General features: G+C 43.5%; 3 protein-coding genes and 1 pseudogene across 3 annotated transcripts; 1 reads left to right on the plus strand and 3 right to left on the minus strand.

The window, feature by feature from the left end:
* Positions 1–8,905: 8,905 nt before the first annotated feature.
* LOC133901403 (probable carboxylesterase 12) lies at positions 8,906–10,135 on the minus strand (annotated as a pseudogene).
* A 4,448-nt stretch (positions 10,136–14,583) lies between these two features.
* LOC133901404 (uncharacterized) lies at positions 14,584–15,939 on the plus strand. The gene is made up of 2 exons (XM_062342782.1): positions 14,584–14,592; positions 15,373–15,939. The coding sequence occupies exons 1-2, from the start codon at positions 14,584–14,586 to the stop codon at positions 15,937–15,939; spliced, it is 576 nt and encodes a 191-aa protein (XP_062198766.1).
* Positions 15,940–16,855: 916 nt separating this feature from the next.
* LOC133901753 (2-hydroxyisoflavanone dehydratase-like) lies at positions 16,856–18,182 on the minus strand. Its single transcript, XM_062343229.1, has one exon. It carries the CDS (start codon positions 18,074–18,076, stop codon positions 16,946–16,948), a length of 1,131 nt encoding a protein of 376 aa, XP_062199213.1. The 5' UTR covers positions 18,077–18,182; the 3' UTR covers positions 16,856–16,945.
* A 550-nt stretch (positions 18,183–18,732) lies between these two features.
* On the minus strand, positions 18,733–26,732 carry LOC133901687 (protein transport protein SEC23 C-like). The gene is made up of 14 exons (XM_062343133.1): positions 26,545–26,732; positions 25,426–26,002; positions 25,113–25,328; positions 24,831–25,004; positions 23,808–23,969; positions 22,469–22,611; positions 21,765–21,840; positions 21,480–21,655; positions 21,299–21,380; positions 21,003–21,080; positions 20,306–20,467; positions 19,955–20,218; positions 19,624–19,728; positions 18,733–19,035 (listed from the first exon to the last, which is right to left on the minus strand). The coding sequence occupies exons 2-14, from the start codon at positions 25,933–25,935 to the stop codon at positions 18,895–18,897; spliced, it is 2,289 nt and encodes a 762-aa protein (XP_062199117.1). The 5' UTR covers positions 25,936–26,002; positions 26,545–26,732; the 3' UTR covers positions 18,733–18,894.
* Between the last annotated feature and the right edge of the window lie 215 nt (positions 26,733–26,947).

Raw genomic sequence — 26,947 nt, forward strand, 5'->3', positions numbered from 1 at the left:
TTGCAATTTCGGCCTGAGCTTCCAAGGTCTACAGGAAGATAAAAAAATACGGAATTGTTTTAGGTTCTTTTTATCTGCAACTATGCATCAAGAGGAACTGAAGAAGCCTTGTGGCCTGATAATTGCTTCTGCACAGGAACAATATCCTCAAGCACCCTCATGCGCATGTCCAGGGAAGTTAGGCTCTGCAATGTTTGCACTTCCTTCCGCCTCCTTCCGCTGATTCAACACATCATTGGCGATCAACAATCGTCTGTCAAAGACTAGCAGCATAAGCTCCCCATTAATCATTGTGAAGTATGTACCTGTAGAAACAACGAGTAGGTACAGCCTGACTTGCCCTTAGTCGTTTCGGTTGGGAGATGAACATAAGACTTTGCTTGGTCCGGGAGAAGTTGATGGAAGGGAATCAAAAAGCAAGGTCCATTTGGTTGGGCTCGCATGCGTGAGCCATGACATGTTAGCTATTCCACCCCACCATGGCCACGCTCGTCTTGGATGATCGATCTCACTGTTGGTGCCGGGCTGACGATTCTTCCCTTTGCCTCCCTCCACGTTGGGCCAGTGCCGCAAGATAGAAAAGGGCACAGTGGTAATGTACTTCAATCTATCTCTTTTAATACAGCTGCCTCATTAGTAAATACAGTATATATTCAAAGCTAGTAGTATGAATTAGAAGCAAAGAAGCAATATTCGAATAACCAACTCAAATACAAATTGTGTGTGCAGAGATGGGAGGGATCGAGGGGAACAAAGGAGTTGTCAAGCGCGCGAGTGAGTTTCCTAGGTGGGGTAGTCTAGTCCGAGCCCGGTCAACTGGGTGCATTGCTTTGTCGCACAGTACGGTAGGTGGTTGCTTCGTTTGCTTCGCTGATCGACCTTCTCTCTCCAGTTTGTTGTGGCTGGGCTGACACGGCGCAGCGGCGGAGCAGCGCCGGTTCCTGTCCCCCGAATGAAAACAAAATTGCAAGCAGAAAAAAAAGCCTGAAAAGCATGATCGGGATGGTGCCACTGCTGCTTTTCGTGCACCCATGCAACCGCGGATCGCCTTGGGCCAGCAAAACCCGAAAAAAAAATATATTATGGGCCCTCGTACGGGGCTGAGATGGCTGTGGCACAGATTCCAGACGCAGCACTAGCACTCCATGCGCACAGCCATGAGATGGGTTCCATTATCTGGAGGAGAGGATCGGAGCCGTCCAAATCCAACTACCCTTCCTGTGCAGGAAAAAAGCTAACTTGTCCTATTCTTTTTTTCTCTTTCCCGAGACACAAAAGTTTTGGTTCTACTAGTAGTACTATACAAAGACTGGGAAGGTCTGCTCCGGTCGGTTGACGGCTTGATGCCACTTGTCATGCCGTGAGTGGTTCTGTTCCTTCTCCCACAACAGCCGCTTGCCTGACGGGTGGGACCCGCTGGGTTCCTTCCATGTGGGAGCAGCGCCGCAGGACGGTTGTGCCCCACAAATGCATGATTTGTCCGTACGTTGTAGGTACATGCACTGCAGCATCGATCCTTAATCGTCATTTTTTATCTCTGATCTGCGAGTAATGTAATAATATTGAACACCAGCTGCTACCTGATCACCACCTGCGGAAGATATGCGAGTCGAACGTACTTGCAGAACCAAGTGAATTTGTAAGGCGGTCTACGCTAATAATATGATTAATTTTGTTATAAAATTCAGTCATGATAACTTTTAATTAATAATTAGTTTTTTATAAGTTAGTGTTATTTATTTACAAAAGACATAAAATTAAAAAAGAGATAAAAGTTACTAGTGTGTTTTGGTAGACAAAATTATTTATGTTTCAAATTGTACTCGAATTGTATAAATGTATTAGTTTGATTCGTATACATTTTGATTAACTGTCAAAATCATACATTAGATATATGCAGACCAACTAAAATTAGAATATGTTTGACTCTTTATTCGGGTATTTTATTTTTTTCTAAGACTATATTTGATATGGATCATTCTTTTTTTCTATTCCAACCCCAATGTCAATTATTATTTATTTATTTATTTGTACTCTTTATTTAGATATTTTTGCTTTCCAAACCATATGAAAATCAAACTGCTAATTTTCTATAATTTTTAATTTCAAATTTAGCTATTTATTAATCGTATTTGATATGGACTCTTTGATTAAATATAGACTGTTAGATGTTCATAATAATAAGTGTTCTAGCTCTTTTTTTCAAATTAACTTGGTAATTTCATGGGCTTGAGAGCGAACATGTAATTTTTTTTTCACTTAAATAATAATATAATAAATTGGATCACATACCAACAGTTCAAATTCAGTGTGTTGCGGAGAAGATACGAAGTGAGCAAGACAGGTCAATCGTGCGCAGAGATTGAAGGCTGGGTGGAGTTCATGTGCTTGTGCTGCATAGGGACGCGCCAGTGGGTGGCTGCTGATGTAACCGATGCATAGGGCGGTAGCAGGGGAGAAGAGTAGGGCCACATGCAGGAGTAGTACTCCTCTATATTCGTATTCGCCATTTTTTTTCCCGCGTCATACCTGTGAGCACCTACGGGTGAAGAGCTAAGCACATACCTGTCGCTCACAGGTACTCGGTGTCCGCGGGCATACCCGTTTACCCGTCAAACATTCAGATCCAGAGAAGAGAGAGGTGACAGCATCCTCACCGATGGCGGACGACGAGTGAGGAGGGCAGTGGCTCGGTCTTTCACACGGATGGTGAGTTCTAGTGGTGGGGAGACGACGACCACCAGCAGATGACGTTGGGATGCCGATGGGGGAGCTCCGGTGGCGGCGTTCGGCTCCGGCTGCAATGTGAGGCGGCAAAGCTCTTCATCGTGTTCCGCACCTTCCCCTCCACGCCATACATCTTGTACACCACCAGCCGCTTCTTTCGCTGCAGCTCAGTATTGTCAAGTGCGGCACTGGACGCCTTCTTGGCCGGGGCCAAGTCGATGGTGGATGTGCTGTCCAATGCGGAGAAGGAGGGGGTGTACCTCCTGAGGTTGACGGACCGACGACTGGCGGATGGTAGCCATGCTGCTGGACTGCTTCAGCTGGCCGCTAGCGCTAGTGCCATCGGCAGCGGGGCAGTGTAGATATGAGGGCGGGGTGACGATACGACGTAGATCTCGGGGGGCGAGGTGGCAGTTGGAGTCTCGGGGGTGAGGCGGTGAGCTATAGGGATGTGGGAGGACGTTGTGAGGAACCGTCTAAACAGTATTCTAATTAATCATTAAGTCGAACACTTACATATTCACAACTTCAACGATTAATCAAAATACGGTCCCGGTAGTCCCGGCACGTGTTTTGTGCCCAAGATTGGAACACATACCTTCCAACATTTAGCATCATAACATAGTTTAAGAAAGAGCAAGTAATTAACATTTATATTACAAGTCTTTAGCATGCAACCATTTTCAACAATTTACATCAAAAGGCAACAACATCTACGCAGCGGAAACATAAACCTAATCAACAAAAGAGAGTAGAGCCACATGCCCTTAGGCTTCACCCCAAAAGCACGACATTCGAAAGTAGGATGCACTACTCTTGCCCGCCACCCTGAACGGCAGGCACGAAGTAGCCAAACACCGGCTCTTCCTCACCAGCAGCACCTGAAAACGCAGGCATGAGTACGAAGGTACTCGCAAGACTTAAACCATATAGAGCACATATACATAGCTCGACTCCAAGGATTATGCATTGAGCTATTAGCAAGGAAAAGCCACATGGTTAAGTTAAACATAAGCGGTAAGCAATCTAAACATATATGTATGAGCAACTACCTTATTCAACAACAACATAAATCTACCCTGCCATAACCAACTGAATATAAAAACAAATTAGAACCATAAGAACATACATGTAACGAGGATCAATTCAACCATCTCCCACATATCCAACCATCAACCACAAGAGAAAACTCTACGACCGATGCAGATGGACAGAAACATACTCATGACCGAGAGCGCGGTATTTTGAAATGTTTTTACACCCTGCGGGGGATACTCCTGGACCCACACGACTTGAGGACCATACGGCTTGCATGACCACACAGATCTATACAAGGGGTACTCATGTCAACTTTTCCCAATAATCCCCGATCATTTGAAACATACATCGCTCGGCGCGACGATACTAGAACTACTCCCGGAGCAAACTAGTACCACTACAAGCCCGCCCGCTCACACCGTCGATGTTCAGGCCCCAAATGACCACAGCTACAAAGGTATTCGACTCGTCTTACTATTAGATCGGCATGTGGTGAGTACGGTAATTGCTAAAGCTGACTACACCGACGATCAGTTCTTAAGCAATGCAAGCGGTCTACGGTGTCCGAGTTCCTCTCCTGGCCTACCCCCAGGACTTTCCTCCGGAGCAGACAACACCCCTAGCACCGCCCACATCTCGTCTCATACTCATCACTCATCCAACCATCATCAACCTATATCCAACATTGTGATCATTATGAAAGTAAATAACGCCTATGCTCGCGAACGATGAAACAATTCACCGCTCGACTTCTACCGAATGACCTATGCATTGCTAAGCATTACGATTTAACTTGTAAACTAGATATCAACGACATACTCAAGGCGACAAGGAAAGTATGAACAATAATTCAAGGTAGAGGTAATGCATTCAACATAGGATCTACCTATTTGTACCCGATGTCGACTCGACATATGCAAACATACATAAACATAGTTTATCAAATTTTAGACTTCATTCAAAGGAACAAAGGTACAATATGCTTAGTTGCTTGCCTTGCTTCTCAGGTGGCTGCCTATAGTAACCCACGCAACACTCGCAGAAATCCGAAAGATTGGAATCATTTTCGACCACGGTCGTCGCCCGCTCCAGCTCCTTGTTCGCTAAACAAAAACACGTGCAATGATGATCATGAATGAATGCAACAAAGTATGCCATAATGCTCAAAAATATGCTGAAAGTACAAGACATGCTAATCAATGCAATACTAAACGATCTAAACGAAATCTGGAAACTAACAGCTATTCGAAGTATCCGGATTGGTTCGGAATATTCGGGTTTAGACCCTCCAGGTGAACCTTCGGAAGAGACGCTCGGTTACTGCCTTTTGCTTGTCTGACCCGGAGTATCCGGGTGAATCCGGAATATCCGGGTTCCGGAGCCTTCGGGCCATCCTCCGGTGAAGGTGCTTGTTTAGCCACTATTCTAATTTAACTCGGAACCTCTAGGCTGGTCCGGACTATCTGGGATGTGCCGGACACTCCGGGTGAGGCTCCGGGAGAGACTCTCGGTTATTCGTTAACGCAATTACCCGGAGTCTCCAGGCTTACCCAAATTATCCGGGTGATACAGACTTGGGTTCTTCCACAACTTTTTTTATCGGGTGATTCGACTCACTTTACAAATCTGTGCTACATAAACGTATATATGCCATATCCAAAGGATTCTAAACTCATCTTGCACTCTAAACCCTAACCAATTTTAAACACAATTTGACGGACGATTTCTGCTGAACTTGGAGTATCCGGGTGAGGCCGGAATATCCGGGTCAGCCCAAAAAACTGCTCTCGAGTGGATTTTTGGTCGATTCGAGTTGCAATCTTTTCCAAGACTAAAGGGAACATGTTAGGGATAGTCCAAGGGTCCTTGAACTTACTCATCAACTAGCAACACGACTCTAGAGTTCATATTTGTCCAAAACTCTATTTTTGCTCTAAAAAGTTCAAGAACTTTAATAACTACTCGATTCCTCTACGAAAACGAAAATAAATTGGATAGATAAGAAGCTCATGAGCTAGAGAATGCAATGGTACCACATGCATACTTTGAATCCTTCTCTTGTGGGCGGATTTGAGGGAGGAATGGAGAGAGCTTGAGAGGGGAGTGAGAGGGAGGGGCAGCAGCTGCTGTGCTGCACGGTGGGGGCGTGGGGAGTGAGGGAGGAGAGAGAGAGGATAGGTGGGGCTGCCCACTTGAGTGGTTGGGATGGTGGGCCATTTGTGTGGCCCATATGTTAGATAAAAGGGGTATTTCTAATACAATTTCTATTCTTTTCTCTTCCAATTTTCTTTCTCTTATCCAAACTATTTTAAATGAATTGCTTTAATGTGCCAAAATAATTTCCCTTGAATTTAATTATAACGCTAATGATACATGATTAAGCTTAATCATGCGATTACGGAATTTGGGATGTGACAGCCGCGTGGAGTGGTCTGGGTGCTGTTACGGTCGCACGGTGGAACGTTGCCTTGTCCCAGACTCTCAGGGATGGACGGCTCCACCTTCGCCTCTCTCATCCATTGGGTTTGTGGCCGTGAGGAAGAGGGACAACCATAGAGACAGATGACGAGATGCCCGACGATGGAGAGGAGAAGGGGAGGGCCTGATGACGACGGTGACGGGGCGGTGCAGTGCTGGGATGCGGCGGCGTAGGGATAGGCGGCGACGGGGCGAGATCTGAGTCAAGAGTCGTGACTCGTGAGAAGTGGCTGATGGGTGGTGGTGGGTGGTCGGGTGTGGAATGTGGACGAGTGGATCTAAGTTGGGATTACCTGTCGGGTAATATATTTTTTCCACGAATATACCTACGGGTATCAAATCTTATCCATACCCGATCCTATTAGGGTATTTACCTGCGAATAAATGAATAATCGGGTTTAATTGTCATCCCTACCGGAGTAGTAGCTTAGCTCAAATAGGAAAGTCTCTCTCTGGTAGCTTAGCTCAAATAGGAAACTCTCTCTCTCTCCGCTGGCAGCTAGCGCATGACCGGAGATGAAAACGAGAAGCAAAAGAAAACTGAAGAAAAGAAAAGCAAAGCGAAGGTACCTTTGTCCTGGATGGTGCATCTGCCTTCTGGACTTCTGGTTCTGCGTCTTCACCCAGCCGTGGCAGGTACGAGTATATGCTTTGAGTGACCAATGGAGCGTTTTGGTAGGTTTGCTTCCGAGCTCGTCGCTACTCAATGAGCAGAGCAGCAAGCGCAAGCATTGTAGGTAAACACGAGGCAACCTCAACAAATTCAGTAGCCGGTCGGATTTTTCAGAATTTGGTCGCCTTCTGTTCTGTCTGCGTGGCCCCTTCTTTGCTGTGAAGTACAGGGGAGGTCAAAACAAAAGGTTTGTTGTAACATATATAATGACAGGCAACGTGACACACTAATAGTGTGATTAGTTTCACTACAATATTTTTGTTATGATAATATTTGATTAAAAATTAGTTTATTTAGCTTTTTATATGAGGTTAGTATCATTTAATTATAAAACACATAAAATTAGAAGAATAGATATAAATTATATTAGTGGAAGAGAAAATTATTTATGCTCTAAACTTATATTCGAATTGTATACATGTATTGATTCGATTAGTATACATTTTGATCAAGTGTTATAATTGTACGTCAGGTATAGCCATTCCAACAAAAATAAGAATAAGTTTGCCTTGTCTTTGTGTTATGCCTTGCTTGCTGTCTACCTGATACGAAAATCTTGAGCTACACAGTGCTTCTTAATCTACATCTTAGTGATTTTTTTGAAAGTTTTTCACTATTTTTCATTATGAATTCTAGCTATTGATTAATTGTATTTTACATAGACTCTAATAATTTGATTTTTTTTCTTGACTATATTTGATATGATCCTTCTTTTCTATTATAACCTAATTTTAATTATTATTAATTTTATTTTATTTGGACTCTTTGGTTAGATGTTTTGCTTCCCAAACCCTATGGAAGTCCAACTACTAATTTTCCATACCTTTTATACCTATTTATTAATCGTATTTGATATGAACTTTTTGTTTAATATAGACCGTTACATGTTCATAACAATAAGTGGTTTATATCTTTTTCTTTTTTAACTAAAATGGTAATTTTGTGACCTTAAGAGTGAATGTGATGGTTCATTTTCCTCCTCAAATTACTTCATCAGCATTGAGCTGCAAAATTAGAATGTTACCTATAGTGATATAAAACACCAACATGGTAAAAAAAAAATTGGCTTTGTCTACGACCCACTCAGATGTTTGGGGCTGCCTAGCACCAAAATTTCTTTTTATGCTACTTTCTTCCCTTGTCTCCTTCCTTGCCTCCTCCTTCTACCCTATTGCCTCCCGCAACCTATCATCTTGTGGACTCGCCCTGCCCTTGTCCTCTTTCCTCGTCTCCGACAACTACCTATTACCTACCACATCGCTAACCTGTTAAATGCCCCCTGCCCCGACCATACCCACCGCCGATCCTCTGCCACAGTGCTACCATGGATGTCAGCGCCCCAGTCGTCTCGCACCCGCCCCTTTCTTAAATGGCAATTACTCATTATCACATACATATGAGGTCATCTGAGTCAATGACAATATATTAGTGTGGTAAAATAATTATCACTCAATCAAGAGGGAGGCAAATTGTTAAATGCTTCTCTAAAAATCGGGTGAGAACAAGGCCTGAAACACTCGGGCAGATTTTAGCTTTTCCGAAAAAAATATAGAGCAGCATTGCCAAGTGTACTGATGAGCCAACAAAAACACAAGAAGTATCAGACCACTACTCTTAACGGAGCACAAACTAGCTATTACAACCATACTGACATACTCTGTACTAGATCAACTAAACTAACCCCTATTATCAACAACACACAATTTAGTAGCTAGTAGAAGGCATCGAGCCGACCCAATCAGAAACTAGAGCTGTGTGCATTATATACACTGAAAACAATCGATGTGGATCAAATACAGCACGATACCAAGGCAAATCCATGAAAATACTCCTTTAGAAAAAAAAAAAGACACTATATCGCTTTATTTTCTCACATTGGAAAATACATAACTTTTTTATTCTACTTTTATTAGGGGTAATTTATTTCACTATCTTTTTCCCAGAACCACCTAAGGTTCCGACTAAAAAAAATGAAATTATCATGGCTCATCAGCTGCTCTGCTTCACGCTGTCAACACTGAAGCTCAGCAGCCATGGCCGTGCCACGCGCCGCCGTGGGCGGCATGGCCATGAGACGGGGGAGGAGCCCCAGGCTGCTGCGCGTGCCACGGGTACGCCTGCTGCGCCGCCGCCCCGTAGCTCCGTGCGCGTTCCCCACTGGTGGTTGCCCCACACGTCCTGGCCGTACTGCGCCGGCAGGCTGCTGAGGAGCAGCGCCTGCGCCTTGTCGGCCTTGCTGGTGTCCATGTCCTTGGGCGGGAGGGGGTCGACGTTCTTGCGGCCGGATGGCCTTACCGGGGAGCTTCTCGATCGGGGTTTTCGTGGGTGGTGCGATGCCGATGCGAGACAGCAATGGCTACGTGGAAGATTCGCGCATGCAGGGGCCGCGTTCAGTTCGGGCACTCGGGCGTGTCGAGTCCTAGTCTCCAAGCAAATCGTGTGGGTGGACGGAAGAACACGTGCTCCTCCCCTTCTGTTTCCACCCACGCCGCGTTCCCGCGCCAACAGCCAGTCCTTCTCCGCCGCGCACACGAGGCGCTCCAGCCCCGGTGCGACCAGCGCGGTCGGGTTGATCCTCGGGTCGTCCGCGCCTTCGGCAGCATCGGAGCACGCGAACGCCCATACCTTTCCGGCGATTGCGACCGAGCGCTCCGTCTCCCCGCCGATGGCCGTGTTCCCGCTGAAGAACGGGTGGAGCAGGATCCCGCCCTCGATCCTCGGTGCGTTGTCGGACGTCGACGCGCCCACCAGTCACCAGCACGTCGTGCACGATGTTGCCGCCCGCGCTGTCGCCGGCGACGAAGACGCGGGACGTGTCGTCGTGCTCGGCGAGCCAGTCGTCCTGCGCGGATACCGCCCACTGGAGCGCGGCCCAGCAGTCGTCGTAGGGCTCAGGGATTGGGTGCTCGTGGGCGAGGCGAGGGAGGTGACGTAGTTGTGGTACGTGGCGGAGTCGGCGGAGTCGATGATGAACCCGCCGCTATGGAAGTACACGACGACGGGGAGCTTCTTGGTAGCTTCTTGAAGCTTGGGCAGGAAGAGGCGCACGGAGAGGCCGGTTTCCGCGTCGAGGACGATGTCCTTGGAGGCGACACCGCTGGCATCGTCGCCGCCCGAGGCCACGAGCTGAGGTTGGTGGAAACGATCTACCCTGTCGCTCTTGTTGATGCGGAACTGCTACGGGGTGTCAAACACCACCTCGTCGGCGTCGGGTTCCATGGCCACCATGGAGTATTAGGCTAGGCTATTGGCTTTGTGTCAAGCTTCAGATATATATAAGCCGGTTTAAAGAGATCATAGCTGAATTTACTCCATAAGAAACTGCGAGGGCTCCCTACAATGTATTATGTAATATGTTGTTGAGAAAAAATGTGTTATATACTAAACCTACTGGAAAAATACTCAAAACCGCAACGATTCCCAGCAGTCCGTCACACCTCCACCACCAAAAAATTCATACCGAAACATGAGCAACCCCAGATCTCACTAAACATCACCTCGAGTAAGCAGGGGCGGATCCAGCCCAATGCCAAAGGGGTGCTAGGCCTCTTGCTATTGGACCAAATTCATAGTTTATGGGCTAAAATGATGTATTTTTCTTGGATTTTTTATTTTTTTCTCTGGGCTTGTGGGCTAAAATAATGCATTTTTTTGTGAATTTTCCTCTACTTCCTCTGAGCTTCCTGGGCTGGGCCCGTGCTGCAGCCCCCCTAGCACAGGCCCTGAATCCGCCCCTGCGAGTAAGTCGAACGGCAAGCGGAGGCAACGAGTAAGAGAAGAGAGAAGGCGGCTTGCCTACGAATACCAGAGTACGACAGAGTATCGGAGGCTACACACCTGCTAGTTTCACCCGCTAGCGTCAAGGGCAGCAGCTGCCGGAGTTGGAAGGCGAGGCGGTCCATTGGTCTAGGCTAAACCGGCGGAGTGCGCGCAATGCGATTGGGAGAGGAGTCAGGGGTCAAGACGAGAAGACATTGCAGAGGTCAGAGAGGAGAGGGGTGACGTGGCACTAGCTGACGTCTAGTGGGCCCTGTGGGCAAATATCGGACGGGTGAAGTTTTGACACGAGGGCAGATCGAACAGCTCACATGCATCCATGCTGATATCACCTTGTTGTTCCTTGGGCAATTATGCAGTTTTTAGGGCTATTTGCATTTTTGCCATCAATTTGAATTGGTTTCGCCGTTTGAAAAAAAAACTAACTACAAATTTGCCACTACAATTGCTATGAACCCACCAAACCTGCCAACTGCCCCTCCCATTCTCCCCTCTCAATTGGTCTTGCATATTACCATAACAAGAAAACATGTACCCATTACTACAAAACAAGTTATAAGTAGTGCATCATCAGTATCGGTTTGAGCGTAACCGATACTGTTGACGTATTAGTGTCGGTTTTTAAACTCCCGCGTATGAATCATGATTGAGGCATCAAGAATCAACACTGATAGGCACTATCGGTGCCGATTCTTGGCGCCTCAATTATTGCTTGCGCGCGGGAGTTTAAGAACCGGCACCGATAGTCACTATCAATGCTGGTAGGAAGTAGAATCGACATTGATGCCTCTGTTATATGTATATCCAGCACTTAGCGGCTCTCCTTGTTTACTCCATTCAGCCTGACACTGCTGCTCCTCCCCGTCTACAACCTCGTCGTCGTGCATCAGCTCGTAGCCTCCTCATCCTCGTCCTCATCGTACGTCGGCCCGCTGTCTCCTCCTCCTCGTCGCGCGTCGACCGCCGCCTCATCATCCTCGTCGTGCGTTGGCCCGCCGTCGCCTCCTCGTCCTCGTCGTGCGCCGGCCCACCATTGCCTCCTTGACGTCCCAATGGTGAGCAGCAGCGGCAGTGGAGGTGGAGGGCCTAGATCTAGGCAACATGGAGGCGACCGGTCCATCCTATCTAGCCGCCTGAGTCCGCATGACCACCCTAGTACTCATGGCCTCCAGATCCTCAATGACGTATCCCCCTTCCTACCCGGAAGGGCCACAAAACATCTGAGTTAGTTCTCAAATTCAAGTTAGCAAATTGTATTTAGCAAATTGTAGTTAGAAAATTATAGTTAGTAAATTGTAGTTAGCCAATTTAGGTCCTAAAATTATATATGTATTTTAGTTCAAAATATGTTAGCTTATTATTAGATGTGTATATCATGATATTAAATGTGTATTGCTATATCGGTGCTTTAGATGTTACCATCACTTTCTAGTGAGTAACTAGTTTGGTACTTCCTTGTTCTGCAATTGATGACTTGATACAATTGCGAGATTATTCACATGTACCGATTGATATGGTATTGATATTTTTTTCTATGGGCATGTAGACGTACCTATAACTTGTCTTAGTTATATCTGCATGTTCAGTGATGAAAATTCATTTGCTATAAATTATAAGAAGGTCCGTTAATATTGCAGTTTGCAATTAACAAATTTAGAAACTAACACGCCGATTGATGTAGATGCTTCCTTATCTACAATGGCTGCATGACATTATTGCGAACCTTGGTGGGACATCACCTATGGTGATGATCATATTGACTGATAACAATAAAATGAAGATCAATATCTCTTTTAGCCTTGTTTTTCCTAAAAAATGATATATTACTTTAACAGCATCAAGCTCCGAAACAGACCAAAGACTTATGACGGAAATATCTGCTTTTCATGCGTTTCTACAATCGATTAACTTGTAACTTGATATATATTTCCAGATTACAACTATTTCGAATTGAAAGCACTTAAACAGAATGGGGATGTACTTGCAATGACTCCTAGGCTCTCACGGTTACATGCAACTGAAACAGTTGGTGACATTAACCTGTATTTTGTAGCTAGGATTATTTCAATAATATTAAATTTTTCCTTTATATTGTTACTCTTTGTCTATAGAATTTTTACTAGAACACTCAGATGCGGATGGATCGTACCTTGACTTCAATCTTACTTCTTCTTACCCAGAAGTGGGGGTACACATTACTTGATCCTCAATGCAGGAAAGTCCGGGAAAAAAAGTATCAGTCACACCTTAAGTTTCAGTGTGATAGTAATAGTTTCATTATTTATGGAAGTCCAATGAAACTTCCGTTTGAAGCAACAACTAGTGCGCTCATTTATGCACTAAATCATTTTGATGTAATATTTGGACTTGAATTTTTAGATATCAACTATGCATGTAATGGTATTTGATGTAATTTTAGAAATACTTGTAGTTTGAATTAATGTATTAAGTGTTTGTCATGACTTAAATATTAAAAGAATAGATACATGTGCATGTGATGTATTTCAATTTTTTTTTGCTGTCAAATACCTATCAGTGTCGGTTCTATTTCAGAACCAACAATGATAATCAGTATCAGTGCCAGCTTGTAACAGTGAACCGGTACTGATAATGAATTATCAGTGCCAGTTCGTGATTGGAACCAACACTGATAGTTATTTTCAATGCCGGTTTCGTATCTGGCACTGATAGTGACTATCAGTGCCGAGTAATCAATGTCGATTTAAAACCCGTCGCTGATGATAATTTTGAACCGACACTGATGAGGTATTCTACAGTAGTGACCAGTACAAAAATTCTCCCAAGAATTCGTAATTCTACTAACTAGGATAATCTTCACTGAATTAGATTTGCCTTGGTTATGCCAGAGTGTTAGTGATGGTTCATTGCTAGTTGCTGGAGTTTTGTTGCAGTCTTGGCGAATCTCTTCATAGCAGCATTTTTAGAGTATGCAAACGATCACCCATCACACCTACAGGATTATTCTGTGGTACTTCGATCAGTATGAATTGCGTATTGCTGCTCCATGTCAAGTTATTGTTGTGATATATTTGGCCATCATTATGGATATGTGCAGCGGTGAAAACCACTTAACTTATCCAAGCCCAGAGCTGATTTACATTGACATTTCATTCCTGAAAAAAATTGAAGTAGCAACTTGTGGACTTGATGACTTAATGTTGTGACATGTCAATCTTGACAAATGACTTGAAAAATGAATTACACGACCAAATTAAATCTAGAACTTGTAATATGTTTGGGTATTTTCCATGTATTAAGATTTACCGAATAATGGTGAGATAAATTTAACATGTCTGTCTGATCATCATATCATTTGATTGAAGTTAGGAAATATTGGCTTACAGCATGTTGAGCTGTCATGATTTGCATTGCATCAGAAGTCAAAACTAACCTCTATGATGCTAAACTGCTACTGTTCCCTACCACAGCTCATATATGCTATTTGGTGCTGCAGTTTTTTTTTCTGGGTTCTGATTCCATGCTAAATCCATTGGAATGAGACTCGGATCTGAATATACTCTCGAATCCCATTAGGAATAGAGTTTTACTTATTGATGTAAGCATCCCATAAGATTTGTCATCCCACTGAAAAAGACGATCCAATCGTATGACATGTGTAAAAAAAACTCGACCACAAGGAGAGAGGCATCCCCTGATGTTGTTTTAAAGGTAGGGCCATAGGGGAGAAACGAACCTTGGCTGGTAAGCAAACTCGCTGAAACCAGTTCTCAAGGAGTTACCCACACGAGCACGTGGGTTTGATGTATGACATATGTAAGTCTTTAGGGCACTGAGCTGGAAACCTCTGAAGTATAATTCTTATTAGCTGCACAAAATGGGATCTGCTTTGTTTTTTGGCTTGTTGAGAAATGGACAGTGTATGTTAATATGTTAGTCAGCAGACTCCTGTAACTTTAGTCGAAGAAAGGACCTGCTAGATCTTGTTTTAGCTTTCACTTTGGGTTAGGGGCGCAAGTTCAGGACAAGGTAATGTGACAATAAGTTAACCCTTGGTAGAAGTTATCAAGTCAGTCACTTCCACACACTTAGAATTTATTCTATGTGCATACGTAAGGACATGGACCCTGTGCTCAAAGATAAGCTACAGAGATATTCCACAAACATATAACTTGCAGATATCCGCAGCCATTGATATCTGTAACTGATCTTGACACTAAATATTTGCTAAATATCGTCCCTACGAAACTGTTGGTGTGATCTTATGAGTCTATTAGAGGATACTGTTTTGTTGGAATTACATTGCACTACCTTTTTTCCATCAGATCTTTCTCATGCTTGCAGCATACATTATTTTGTTATTATTATTTTCTCATCATCTTTTAGTTGGATTTTATCTCTAGCCTATCCCAACTTGCTTGGGAAAAGACTTTGTTGTTGTTGTTATGCAGCACATGATTCAAAAACTTTACTGGGTTTCAGATGTAATTTATTGAGTACAAAAAGTAAAGTGACCAGCCAACTTATTCCTGTTATTCAAAGTTATTTTCTCCCTTATATATTAATATTATCTTACCGCAGTAGGGCTTCCCATACTGTTCTCCCCTAAAATAACTTATCCCTGTTATCTCACTATTTTCTATGCAGGACACAGGGTTTTCTTGCATTGTTCACTGGTGATACTGGTGAAATTCGTGCAGAGGATCGAGAGCAGATTGAAACAGAAGTTGCAGAGTGGACAGAGGAAGGAAAGGCTGAGATTTGTTCCTGGCGTTCTGTTTATTGATGAAGTCCACATGCTAGATATCGAATGCTTCTCCTTCCTAAACCGTGCATTGGAAAATGATATGGCTCCAATCCTAGTCCTTGCAACGAGCCGTGGGATCGCATCCATCCGTGGGACAAACTACCGGTCGCCACACGGGATACGACCAGACTTGCTTGACCACCTCTTGATCATCACGACGCAGCCATACACGGAGGATGAGATCCGCAAGGTCCTGGACATCAGGTGCGACGAAGAGGATGCGGAAATGTCCGCGGACGCCAAGGTCCTGCTCACGAAGATTGGCATGGAGACCTCCCTGAGGTACGCTATCCATCTGATCACTTCCAGCCGCTGCGTTAGACTGACAGAAGAGCAAGGGCAAGTTGGTGGACATAGAGGATATCAGCGCGGTCTACCAGCTCTTTCTGGACGTGAAGAGATCGACCCAGTACCTGATGGAGTATCAGAGCCAGTACATGTTCAATGCAGTATTCTATAGCCAGACAGCCCGGCTCCATTAACACCTCCGTCAATTGCAGTTTCGTAACCAGCCAAATGCAGTTTCGTAATCACACGCAACATGATGCCCACACGAAACAGAAACACGCACATTGACCAAATGTTGGTACAGCATTAGCTAATAAAAAGAACGTATACCAGAGGACACACAATCCTGGATGCTGTAGGTCAATGTATTTTATCAAATTTCATCCCAGATGGGATTGGTTGTTTGTTTGGATTACACTCGTAGGTGATGGCTAGTTCAAAGGTAGGTTTCGAGTAATGTTGTTGTAGACTGAAAAAGGTCACACCTGGCAAGCGTTAACTGCTATTTGCCTATTGTTATAAAATCACACCGGACTTGAGCAGGTGCCAGTGTGACCGTGTGTCATATTCTATAGGGAGAATTGCATATTTGCCACTCCTGTGCCCATACAATTGTTCGCTGTTGCCTTGTGTCAACGCAGGACATCGAATACCTGAAGCTTTATTCTTCTACGTGTGTCAGGGAGGTTCTCTAGTTGAATCCTGGAAACTGAGGTGAATGGAACTGCTTGCTGGATGGGCATTCTGCCACGACATGCCCGCGGTCGCCGAGAGGTCACTGCCACGGGTAGATCGGCTGAGATGTCACGGTTTGGGGTGGTCGGGTTATTTGGAGTTTTAGGTTTAAGGTGGGCTGGATTTATATATTAGGTGTGACAAAAGTTGAGAGAAGACCAACTATGAAGTGATCGAAAATGAGAAAGAAATCAATTACTTGATAATTTGATATCTACAAAGTTTCCCCACCTCACCAATTCTATTGACACCATGAAATGGTGTTATTTTAAAAAAAAGCACGAAATGGTATTACCAAGAACTCTGTGAAGATTCCAATTTTGCGAGCAAGTTAAATACATACCTCCAAGAAGAATCACAACCTATTCATTTATTCAATCCGGTGAAAGAAAATTCTGCATAAACTCCATACCATACGGCAACAGCTGCATACACTCAGCCACTCAGGCCCCGGCTATGAACGCCACGACGCGGTCCATGAGCTGCTTGGCATTCTCGCACTCGGGCTTCTGGAGGAAGAAGACATGCTCCTCCCCCTCGGACTCGAGCCACGCCACGGCCCCGTGCCACGCGCTCGCGGCCACGGCATCGTAGTACGCGCGGCCCCTCGCGAACAGCGAGTCCTTCTTCCCGGCGCACACGAGCATCCTCGCGCACTCGAGCTTCTCCAGCGCCGGTGCGCCCGGCGCCAGCGGGTTCATCCTGGGATCGTCGGCGCCGCCGACCGCGCCAGGACACACGTACGCCCAGAGCCTAGCGGTGGCCGCGGGGCCGCCCTCGGGCTCCCCTTCGATAGCGGCGTTCCCGCCGAACCAGGGGTGGTACAGGATCGCGCCCTCGGTCCTCGGCCCGCCGTTGCCGGACGCCCTCATCAGCATGTCGTGCACGATGTTAGCGCCGGCGCTGTCGCCGGCGAGGAAGAGGCGGGACACGTCGCCGTGCTCGGCGATCCACTCGTCCTGCGCCGACGCCGCCCACTGCAGCGCGGCCCAGGAATCGTCGTAGGCCGCGGGGACCGGGTGCTCCGGCGCCAGGCGGTAGTCGACGGACACCACGAGGACGCCCGCCGCAGCTGCGAGGGGGTTGACGTAGCTGTGGTACGTGGCGGAGCCAGCCGACTCGATGATGAAGGCGCCGCCGTGGAAGTAGACGAGGACCGGGAGCTTCTTGGACGGTTCTTGGAGCTTGGGGAGGTAGACGCGCACGGAGAGGCCGGTGCCGGCGTCGATGACGACGTCCTTGGAGGTGACCCCGGTGGCCTCGTCGAGGCCAGCAGGAAGGACCGGAGGCCGGTGGAGGCGCTCGATCTTGCCGCTCTTGAAGATGCGGAAGTGCATGGGGGACTCGAACGCCACCTCGTCTGCGCCGGGCTCCATGTCCATGGAGGAAGATGTTGGTTTGGCCTTGGTAGGAAAACTTGAAGGCTTCCAAAGATAAGACGGCTTTTTTTGAGATGGAAAATCAATTGCATTGCCTACTGACCCTAGCCAAGTCGCTGGAAAACATGACGTGGACAAAATCCGGCGCTCGATCCTGCCACAGCATGGGTTCGTGCGACAAGGAGCTCGCTTCATAGGAGCAAGGAATCTACTACAGTATTACATGAATGAGAAACTAGAAAGGGAGCATTGGGAAAAAAGAGATGCAAGGAAGCTTCTACACTCGAGGACTAGCATCCCAGCTTCGCATAGGCCATAATCCACCCTTCAGCCCCGACCACAACTTTTGAATGGTGATAAGGTGAGCGATCATCTCTCTCTGAGGGAGTCGACCGTGACCACACGTGCTTCGGGCCATTGGATGATACATAGATGGCGAAAGGTTGGGGTGTGATTGGTTATTCACATGTACCGTATATACCAGGCTGACGGATTGAATATAGTTATATTTATTGTAAATAAAGAGTGTTTAGTTGATTGTATTTATCTTAGATAAGTTAAGCTAAATTTCTATTTGATTGATCGAATCTGAGACCGTATAGATAGATGTGAGAATTAAGATTATAATTAATGGTTCATATAAAGATAATTTTATGATATTAATAAATATATTCGTTTATATAAAAAATACAGAAATCTGCATCCATTAGGAACAGTATATCATGAACTCACTCGCCTACAACCGTAAGCTCAGCAAAATTGGAAGATGCCTTCTTTTTTTGTAGGAGCGCTGTTTTAAAGGTACGGGACCTGATTACCTGTGTTTACTACAATTTTATTAAGAAACGATGTATGCAGAAAAATCCCTATTAAGGACCAAAAGTGTACAATTAAATGCCGGCAACAATGAATTTTTGCCAAAGATCATAAACAAAAAATATGCTCCTCACTGTACACAGCAGAGATCATTGGTATTACAAAATTGCTCTATGCACTGATCTATGAATTTCATCCTATTGGACTGCTAGCCGCTGGAGATGGTCCATGAAAACCTGGAAGCTCACATCATCCGTGAATATGACATCTCCCCCAGGCGAAGGATTATCGGAGTTATATGTCACGGAAGGATTTAGCTTTGCCAGTAAAAATCGAGCCTGCAGTTTAACAGGGGAGTAATATTTAGTTCCTTTCAGAACAGGTACTAAATAAGAGTGCCCAAAATTTAGCACCAGTTTTTAGCATATCATACTGGCTAGCTCCAATACATTTCTTTGGATACAAGGGGAAGGTGTATCAAGAGAAAGGTATGGATGAGATTACTGTTAAAATAAGGTTTTGCCCATGGAAATGCAGGGTTTTCTTCCTTGTAGAATCATGACCATTCCTTTAATTGTTTGGATATAAGCGCTGTTTGGATGAGAGGAAGTTTTGGGAATTTTTTGAACTAAAATTAAAATAGGACATTGATGTGCTGCAGTTATTGTAAATGCACATTATTTCCATGCCATAGCACCAGTTACAAATGAGCGATGACTCATTGTTACCATATCCCTTTGAATGGCTCGTAGAATGATGATGCTTTTAAGTTCAATCAATCTGATTCTATACCCCAGAGCATCCTCTTATACATTCAAGTGAAAGTTAGGACTATCATACTTCACTAACCCATGAAGTATCAAGTCCATCCGGATCGTCTGCAAATAGTACTAGGGAAATTCGGAATGAACAGGAAAAGAAAATACCTGAGATCCATACTGATCACAGACTACCAAACGGGGTACAGGAAACCGCTCCTTCATTATTGAATTAGCTTCCTCATGTGGAGCTTTTAACAGCTGGGCAAACACCTGAACATTGTACAAGTTTAAGCATTGGGTGGAAACTATAGCATGTAATCTACAATGAACTTCAGATGCAATCTACCTCGATCACTAAAATATAAAACCGAATGAATATTTTGATGGAAAGTGCGATAATAAATTAAAAACATCTTTGAACAATAATGTGCAAATGGAAATTTTTTGCATCTCAGCAGAATCAACATAATAAAGCCATGAGCCTATGAAATGTTACCTCGTGACCTTCTTGATCTTGGTAACCAGCATTTCGCCACTGTGCAATGGTTACCCCATGGAAGATGACAACAGTGAAATAAGAATCTAACAAAAGGATCCTGTCAGAAGCAATTGCAGTTGCATCCAAGAGAACTGGCTCTGGCCCTGACTGAAATGAATAGGATATAAGTGAAGGTTGAATCATCACAACTGCATTGGTCACATTCTCTCTGTGCAGCATCATCCTAAAATATGCAGTTTCATCAGGACTGTTATTGAAAACCTGCATGAGAAGTAAATAATTAATATCTGGAGATATAAACATTTCATCTTAAATACATTGGTTAGTGAATAACTGTGAACAATCTACCTGAACAAATTGAGAACGCCTCAAATTAAACATAAACTGGGGAAATATTGATAGACGTGGGGATAAACTGAAGGATGAGGGTGTTTCCTTCTGATAGTCTCCAAATTTGGAACATATACGTATCAAAGCTCGATCAAGCCATCTTACTGGGTCAAAATCAGCCTGCAAAATCCATGATTGGACAATGTCACATTACGATGAGAATATATACCTTGAATTTGGAATAATTCAAGAATGCGTAGCATTTCACAGAACTATGATATCAACAACAGAGCCAACTTGAGACTGCTAAGAAACTATAGCGGATAGTAAGTACTATGCAATGCGAATCCGTACAGCCTAAATATTTCTGCATGCCCTGTATAAACAAAAATAGCAGAACATATATTGATATTGACCCACAGGCTTCAGGAGCAGACTTCATCAGGACAACTGACAATTTGCCCCCAAAAAATGTTAAAAGGATTGTTGAGAGATGGCATAACCCTTCTATGACCAGCAATCCTTGCCAGAGTGAGTGATTGTGTGTGTGTGTGTGCAGAATGATCTATTCTAATTCCCATCTTACATAATAACATAAAGTACTAATAAAAATTTAGTTATCCCATGATAATAGCAAAGGGGCTCAATGTACAACAGCTAAAAGTAAAGTAACAACATATTAGCATTCATGCTAGAACAGAGACACTGGAGGTACCTCGGTTTCCATCTTAAATGACACCAAACGTGCCATGACTGCAGCAGCAGCTTCTTGATCAAAGCCTGCTATTAGCTCCTATAATAGCACCCAAAAAAATTGCTAAGGAACAAATACCTTAATTTCATTTCAAAAGAAAAACCAGAAAAACACACTGGAAAGGAATTGGTATCAGGCCTGTGCCTGTACTTTGAATATAGAAAACTCGATCATATCAGCTAAACCAACTACAGCTTGTAAAATAAAATAATGGGAAATTCATAATTATAAAATTAATCAAATAAAAGGAAACTTGCCTGCACACTATCAGAACCAGAAACCCATCTTCTGGAAATTGTAGTTGATCGTAATCTCATCTGACCCTCATTGTGTTGATAGCTGAATGTGGCACCCTCAAGTCAGTCAGATAAACTTGACTAAAACATAGTTATCTGCTTCTAAATGAATGGACCAGAAGAAACAAAAAAAAAATCTTACTAGGTTAAGAATTGAAAGTAGAACTGATTGCTTGTTGATTGACCAATTGAGTCTGGGCCATCTTTTCTTGCAATATCATATACTAAGCAAAGTGATGTTTTTCTGTCAAGACCACACATCTTCCAAGCGCTAGTGTTTCCCTGACCAATAACAGTGTCCGAAGACAATGGACTTTTCTGCATAACATGACAGCAGTATTTGAAACAACACGAAATTACACAATCTTCTCATTTATATTCCAAAATCATATAGCAAAGTAGTTATTGTATGGTCGTAGTGTCATACTTTCTCCAGGGAAGTACAAGGTCCAATAATGCCTTGAATCTTTACATCTTTTGAACAGTTAATCTCAAGAATACCACTGCAGAGGCAATGTAACCATATCGATACATCAGAATGTCAACTTTCCATAAACAATGAATGTAAAATATTAAGAAATCTCAGGTTGAATTATCCCAAGACCAAAATGTTCCAGTACATTCTTGCACAACTGTCCACTAGTAAGCTACATGGAATTATCGATTCGAGGAATAACAAGAGGATGCCTTTGCAAACATGCCGGCCAGTCGGCCTACGGCCTACCTAATGGTAAAATTGCAAGTGATGCGCTAGATGCAGTGTCCTAAATAGCGGTTAGTGAGCAGTCACCCCGCTTTTAAGCACTTGCATGGTGCCTTGACATACGGAGCAGTTGTGCTACCCTGAAAGCTTTAGTGGGACTATGCACAACTGTATTTCCCTGTATGTATAACAATGACTAAATGTGACTCTCACGTATTGAAAAAGGGTAACAAAAATGTCCTCACGCACTATTCTGAAAAGAGATATAAGAAAACAGTAACGTTCCAATTGAGAACTGCAGCTTGCATGTAAAAAGTTCAGAAAGGAAGGTTACTCAATTCAAGTCCTTACGTTTAATTTTTTAGATAAATAATTAAAGAAAGGCCATGCTACCACTCCAATTAAATCTAGTCAAAAGGAAAATTTACTTGAATGATAAACCAAGGTTGTCATCTGCTGACTGAAATATGCGGAGAAGTGAATCCTTGAAAACTGAATGACCAAAACTTTCAGCAAGCACAACAATTCCTCCAGCCTTCTCAATTGCAACCTTCATTTCAGCGACACCAACCTTTAAAATCCAACAAAGAAGAAATTATTAGTTCAGAACAAGGTAACCATACATCATGATTTACACACTGATAAAACTATACAGAGGTATTTCCAATGGCTTGTGCACTTGAAGTTTTCATAAATGTATTTAATAATTATGATTGTATGTCCTAATATTTTATAGGACGGTGATTCGACCCATGATGTTGTATGGTGCCGAATGTTGGCCAACTAAAAGACGATATGTCCAGCAGTTAAGCGTAGCAGAGATACGTATGTTGCAATGGATTTGTGGCCACACAAGAAAGAATCGGATCCGAAATGATGATACATGTGATAGGGTAGGGGTAACGCCAATTGAAGAAAAGTTTGTCCAACATCGGTTGAGATGGTTTGAATATATCCAACGGAGGCATCCAGAGTCACCTGTGCATAACGGGATACTAAGGCGTACTGATAATGTTAAGAGAGGCAGACCAAACCTAGCATGGGAGAAGTCTATAAAGAGAAACTTGAAGGAATAGAAACACGTGAAAGTTAGCAATTCACATACCAAAAACATAACTTATGCATCAGCCTTCTTGTACCGTTATTACTTTTACTTTTTTTACTATTACTAGTACCTTCATTATTATTATTGTTTTGTTATCATCTTTTTAGTTGGATCTTGTGGGTTTCATCTCTAGCCTACCTCGACTTGCTTGGGACAAAGGCTTTGTGGTTGTTGCTGTTGATAGTATGTCCTAATATTGGAGAACTATAGGAAGCAACTGTGTATTTTCTTAAATGTAAATATTCGGAATGCCTGAAGCAAAATCAAATTCCTTACATGGCAAAATTTGGAAAGTTGTTAATGGGTATATCAAAATATGTTGCATTGTGAAGTTACCAATTTTGGTTAGGAATCCAGCTCGTGTTTTAGAGTAAGCGTATGAATGATATATTCTCATGCATAGACATCTGTAGGTAATAAAGCCAATGTATTTTCAGAAAAAGCAACAGTAAAAGAAATAGAAATTTAAATCACACTACAAACGTAAGTAAAGATCCATAGGCCCATGAAGTTAATTCACACAAGTTAGTACACTGACAGCAAGCAAAAACAAGGGAAAAAAGAATCTTGTTAGAGGAGGCATTTGATAAGCTAGTTTTTGTCCATAAAGAGCATAAAGAGGTGTTATGACTTCATACTCAAAAAAGAAATGAGCAACCAACCTGGTCGACTGCACAAGCAAACAAATCCAGCACATGTCCTTGGTGCACAAGCTGCTTTGCTATCTGATCATAGAACTTAACAGCTTTATCATAGAGTGGAGCTGAGTCTTTATCAAGGTCTTTGTGTGAGCGAATTGGCTCTGATAAGGATTTGGATACAATCTGGAAATTTTGCAAGATGGTCATCATACTGCACAAGGAAGGATATTACAGAAACATCTCTGAACCATATAATTATGTGATATGAAAATCATAGTCAACACTAGCACTCAAAATTAATCGATACTTGTAGTCAGATCAATTTGAGTATTTGACAGAATAAACCGGGGCATATTGTTGTCCCGTGATATAAGTAAATCACCTAGTGGTGTTAGGATAATTATGTAAGTCCAATGGAAATAGTGAGATAAAAATGAGTTCATCATTTAAAGAAAAGAAACAATAGTATCATCTGATATAACAAAGGTATAACAGTAGAAGTGAAGGATGGTTTCAATCTTCTTTTAAATCACTTGTGGTTATATCTCACAGCATATAGCAAATGAACAAATCCATAGTATTTATATTATACTATTATGGACAGTCCAAAATAGTGCCAAGCAAATAATAAGAAACAACATTTGAGCATACATAGCAGTGAAATTATGCAGCTGAATATACTCATCGCAAATCTAACGCTATTAGTGGTAATTTAGCATTTAAACGAACGTTTTGGGAAAGTGAGACAAAAGCATGGTAAATCTTGTTTCAAATTTTTAAGTATCAGATCCAGACAACTTCAGGTCATGCGAATATATTGCTTTCTTTTTCAAAATATAATGTTAGAATTACATAATAAATTAAAAAACCTATAGCATTCCCAGAACTTCTGGGACCCTATGTGAAGCAGTATTGTGGTTGTATGAGGGAAGGAATCTTACCAGTTGCCCCTCTATACAACATTTGAACCTACCACTAATGTAGATAGATAAACCAAAAGATAGCCAGAAGGAAATGGCATTGAGTTGAAGAACTTGGACTTACAGAACCAGGTCCCTCTGTAGATGGGCCACCAACAAATGCCATAATCCTAGCACCTGATCCAGGGACACAAACCCCCAGGAGATTGGCCGCTACACTTAAGGCAGCTCCGGTGCATCTTGATGCACGCTGATCAGCCGGAACGGGCCAAGGGTCCTTTTGCATTTCTTCTATAACCTACATATATAGTGAAATCATATCATGAAATTGCAACATTTAACATTGAGAATATGTTGTATTGTATGGACAATATCATTTCCTATCTTATTGCCACTGGTTCTTAACTGAATTCAACACAAACTCGCATTCAGAAGCAGGCAACAGGAACCTAGCGATGCTCTCAGATGAAAGACCATCCCTAGTACCAGCGATCACCCCGGTGGTGGGCATTTTCTTCCCTGCAAAGAAGCACATTTGTTCCAATATTTGTTCCTTGGTGACCTCCTTTGTCCCCTTGAACACATATGACTTTGGCAACAAGCCAAAACCCAATTCATGAACCTGCATGCACCGATAATGAATATGTTACTAAAATTAACCAGTTAACCATTGAATAACAACCATATGGAGCATTAGTGAGAAAACAGTGAGCTGTTACCTGCACATATGTACCGAAAGTAATTAATCCAACAAGAGAATTATCCGGCAATAGCTCTACAGCTTGTGCCAGTGCAGACTTCAAATAACCAATTTCCTCTTCAATCATGCAGGTATCTACAACAAAAATGAAAACTGGTGGCACTGCAGGACCAGTTTCGACAGAGGATATATACTCAACGGTGGTATACTGAGGAAAGAGTTCTGCAGGGAGATTATCTTCTGAGATCGAGGAGTAGTGTTGGGGGAATTGATTGCGTTGAAAGCAGAATGGACAGACCCAGATCTTAGCGACATAGTCGACAATGGCGAAAGGGTTGAGGATGGAACGGCACATGCGACAGCGAAGTGGGGAATATGGGAGGACTGGTATATCAGGAATTGACTTCAGAGGTGTATAGATGGCAGAAACAGGGATCACACAGTTCACAGCTTCCTGCTTTGTGCCTGGAATAACATTCCAGGGCATCCTTATCCCATCTTGTGCCTCAAGGTCAAGGAACTCAGACATCTTCAGTACAGCAGCCTTGTATGATAGTTCTATTGGGCTTCCAAAGGTAGCTCAAAGGTTATCTGGTCTGCAAATACCAAATTAACAGAGATCAATATCTTTTTTAGACGGCAGAAAATGTGAAGAATCTCAGCACATAGTTGAGACAAAGTAACCAATACTTCGTGTTCAACGTCATTGGAAAACCAAATGTTTAATAGAATGCGCTCTCAGCTCGAAGATTTAAGCCCAAACATCAATCCAGAACATATTTCGAGCCAGTAAGAGCACTCATGATCACTGAAACTTTTCGTTTGCATTCGGAATGAATAATCAAATACACTGATCTGCAGCATAAAATTACGCCCAGGAAACCATAAAAAAAAATCTCAAAATTCGAACCAGTCTAGATAGATCAGAGCTGAAGTTTACGCCTGAAAAAAAATACTAGCGAGGGCTCCTTCCAGTTTCCTCTATGCCAAAACCTACCGCAAAATACATACTCGAGACCGCATCGATTCCAGGCAGCCCCCACCCGACCACAAAATTTTTGCACCGAATCAACCAACAATCTAGATCTCCACGAACATCATCTCAAATACTAGTAAGGGAAGAGAGAAGGGGGCTCACTTGCGAATGATGGCGTACGGCGGAGCACCAAAGGCTACGGCAACTTCTACCCGCCGAGCCAGCGGCCGCCGGAGTTGGAAGGCGAGGCCGGTTGAGGTCGAAACGGGAGGGTGCGCGATGCGATCGGGAGAGGAGTCCAGAGCGAAGACGCTGCAGAGGCCGGGAGCCCAGGACAGGGAGGGGTGAGGTAGCGCCGGCAGTGCCTAGTGGGGCCCAGTGGTCGGTGACGGAGGGATCGGACGGGTGCGGGATTTGATGAGATGGCAAGCAGGACGGCTAGGATGAGGTATGCTGACGTCCCCTAGTCCTTTTTTTTTAGTGAAGGCGCCTGGACTTTATCTTTTAAATCCTTTTAATATATATTTTTTGTAAATAAGCATCCCCAAATCTCATTTATATATCT

This window comes from Phragmites australis, chromosome 20 (assembly GCF_958298935.1).
Source record: "Phragmites australis chromosome 20, lpPhrAust1.1, whole genome shotgun sequence".
NCBI lineage: Eukaryota > Viridiplantae > Streptophyta > Magnoliopsida > Poales > Poaceae > Phragmites > Phragmites australis.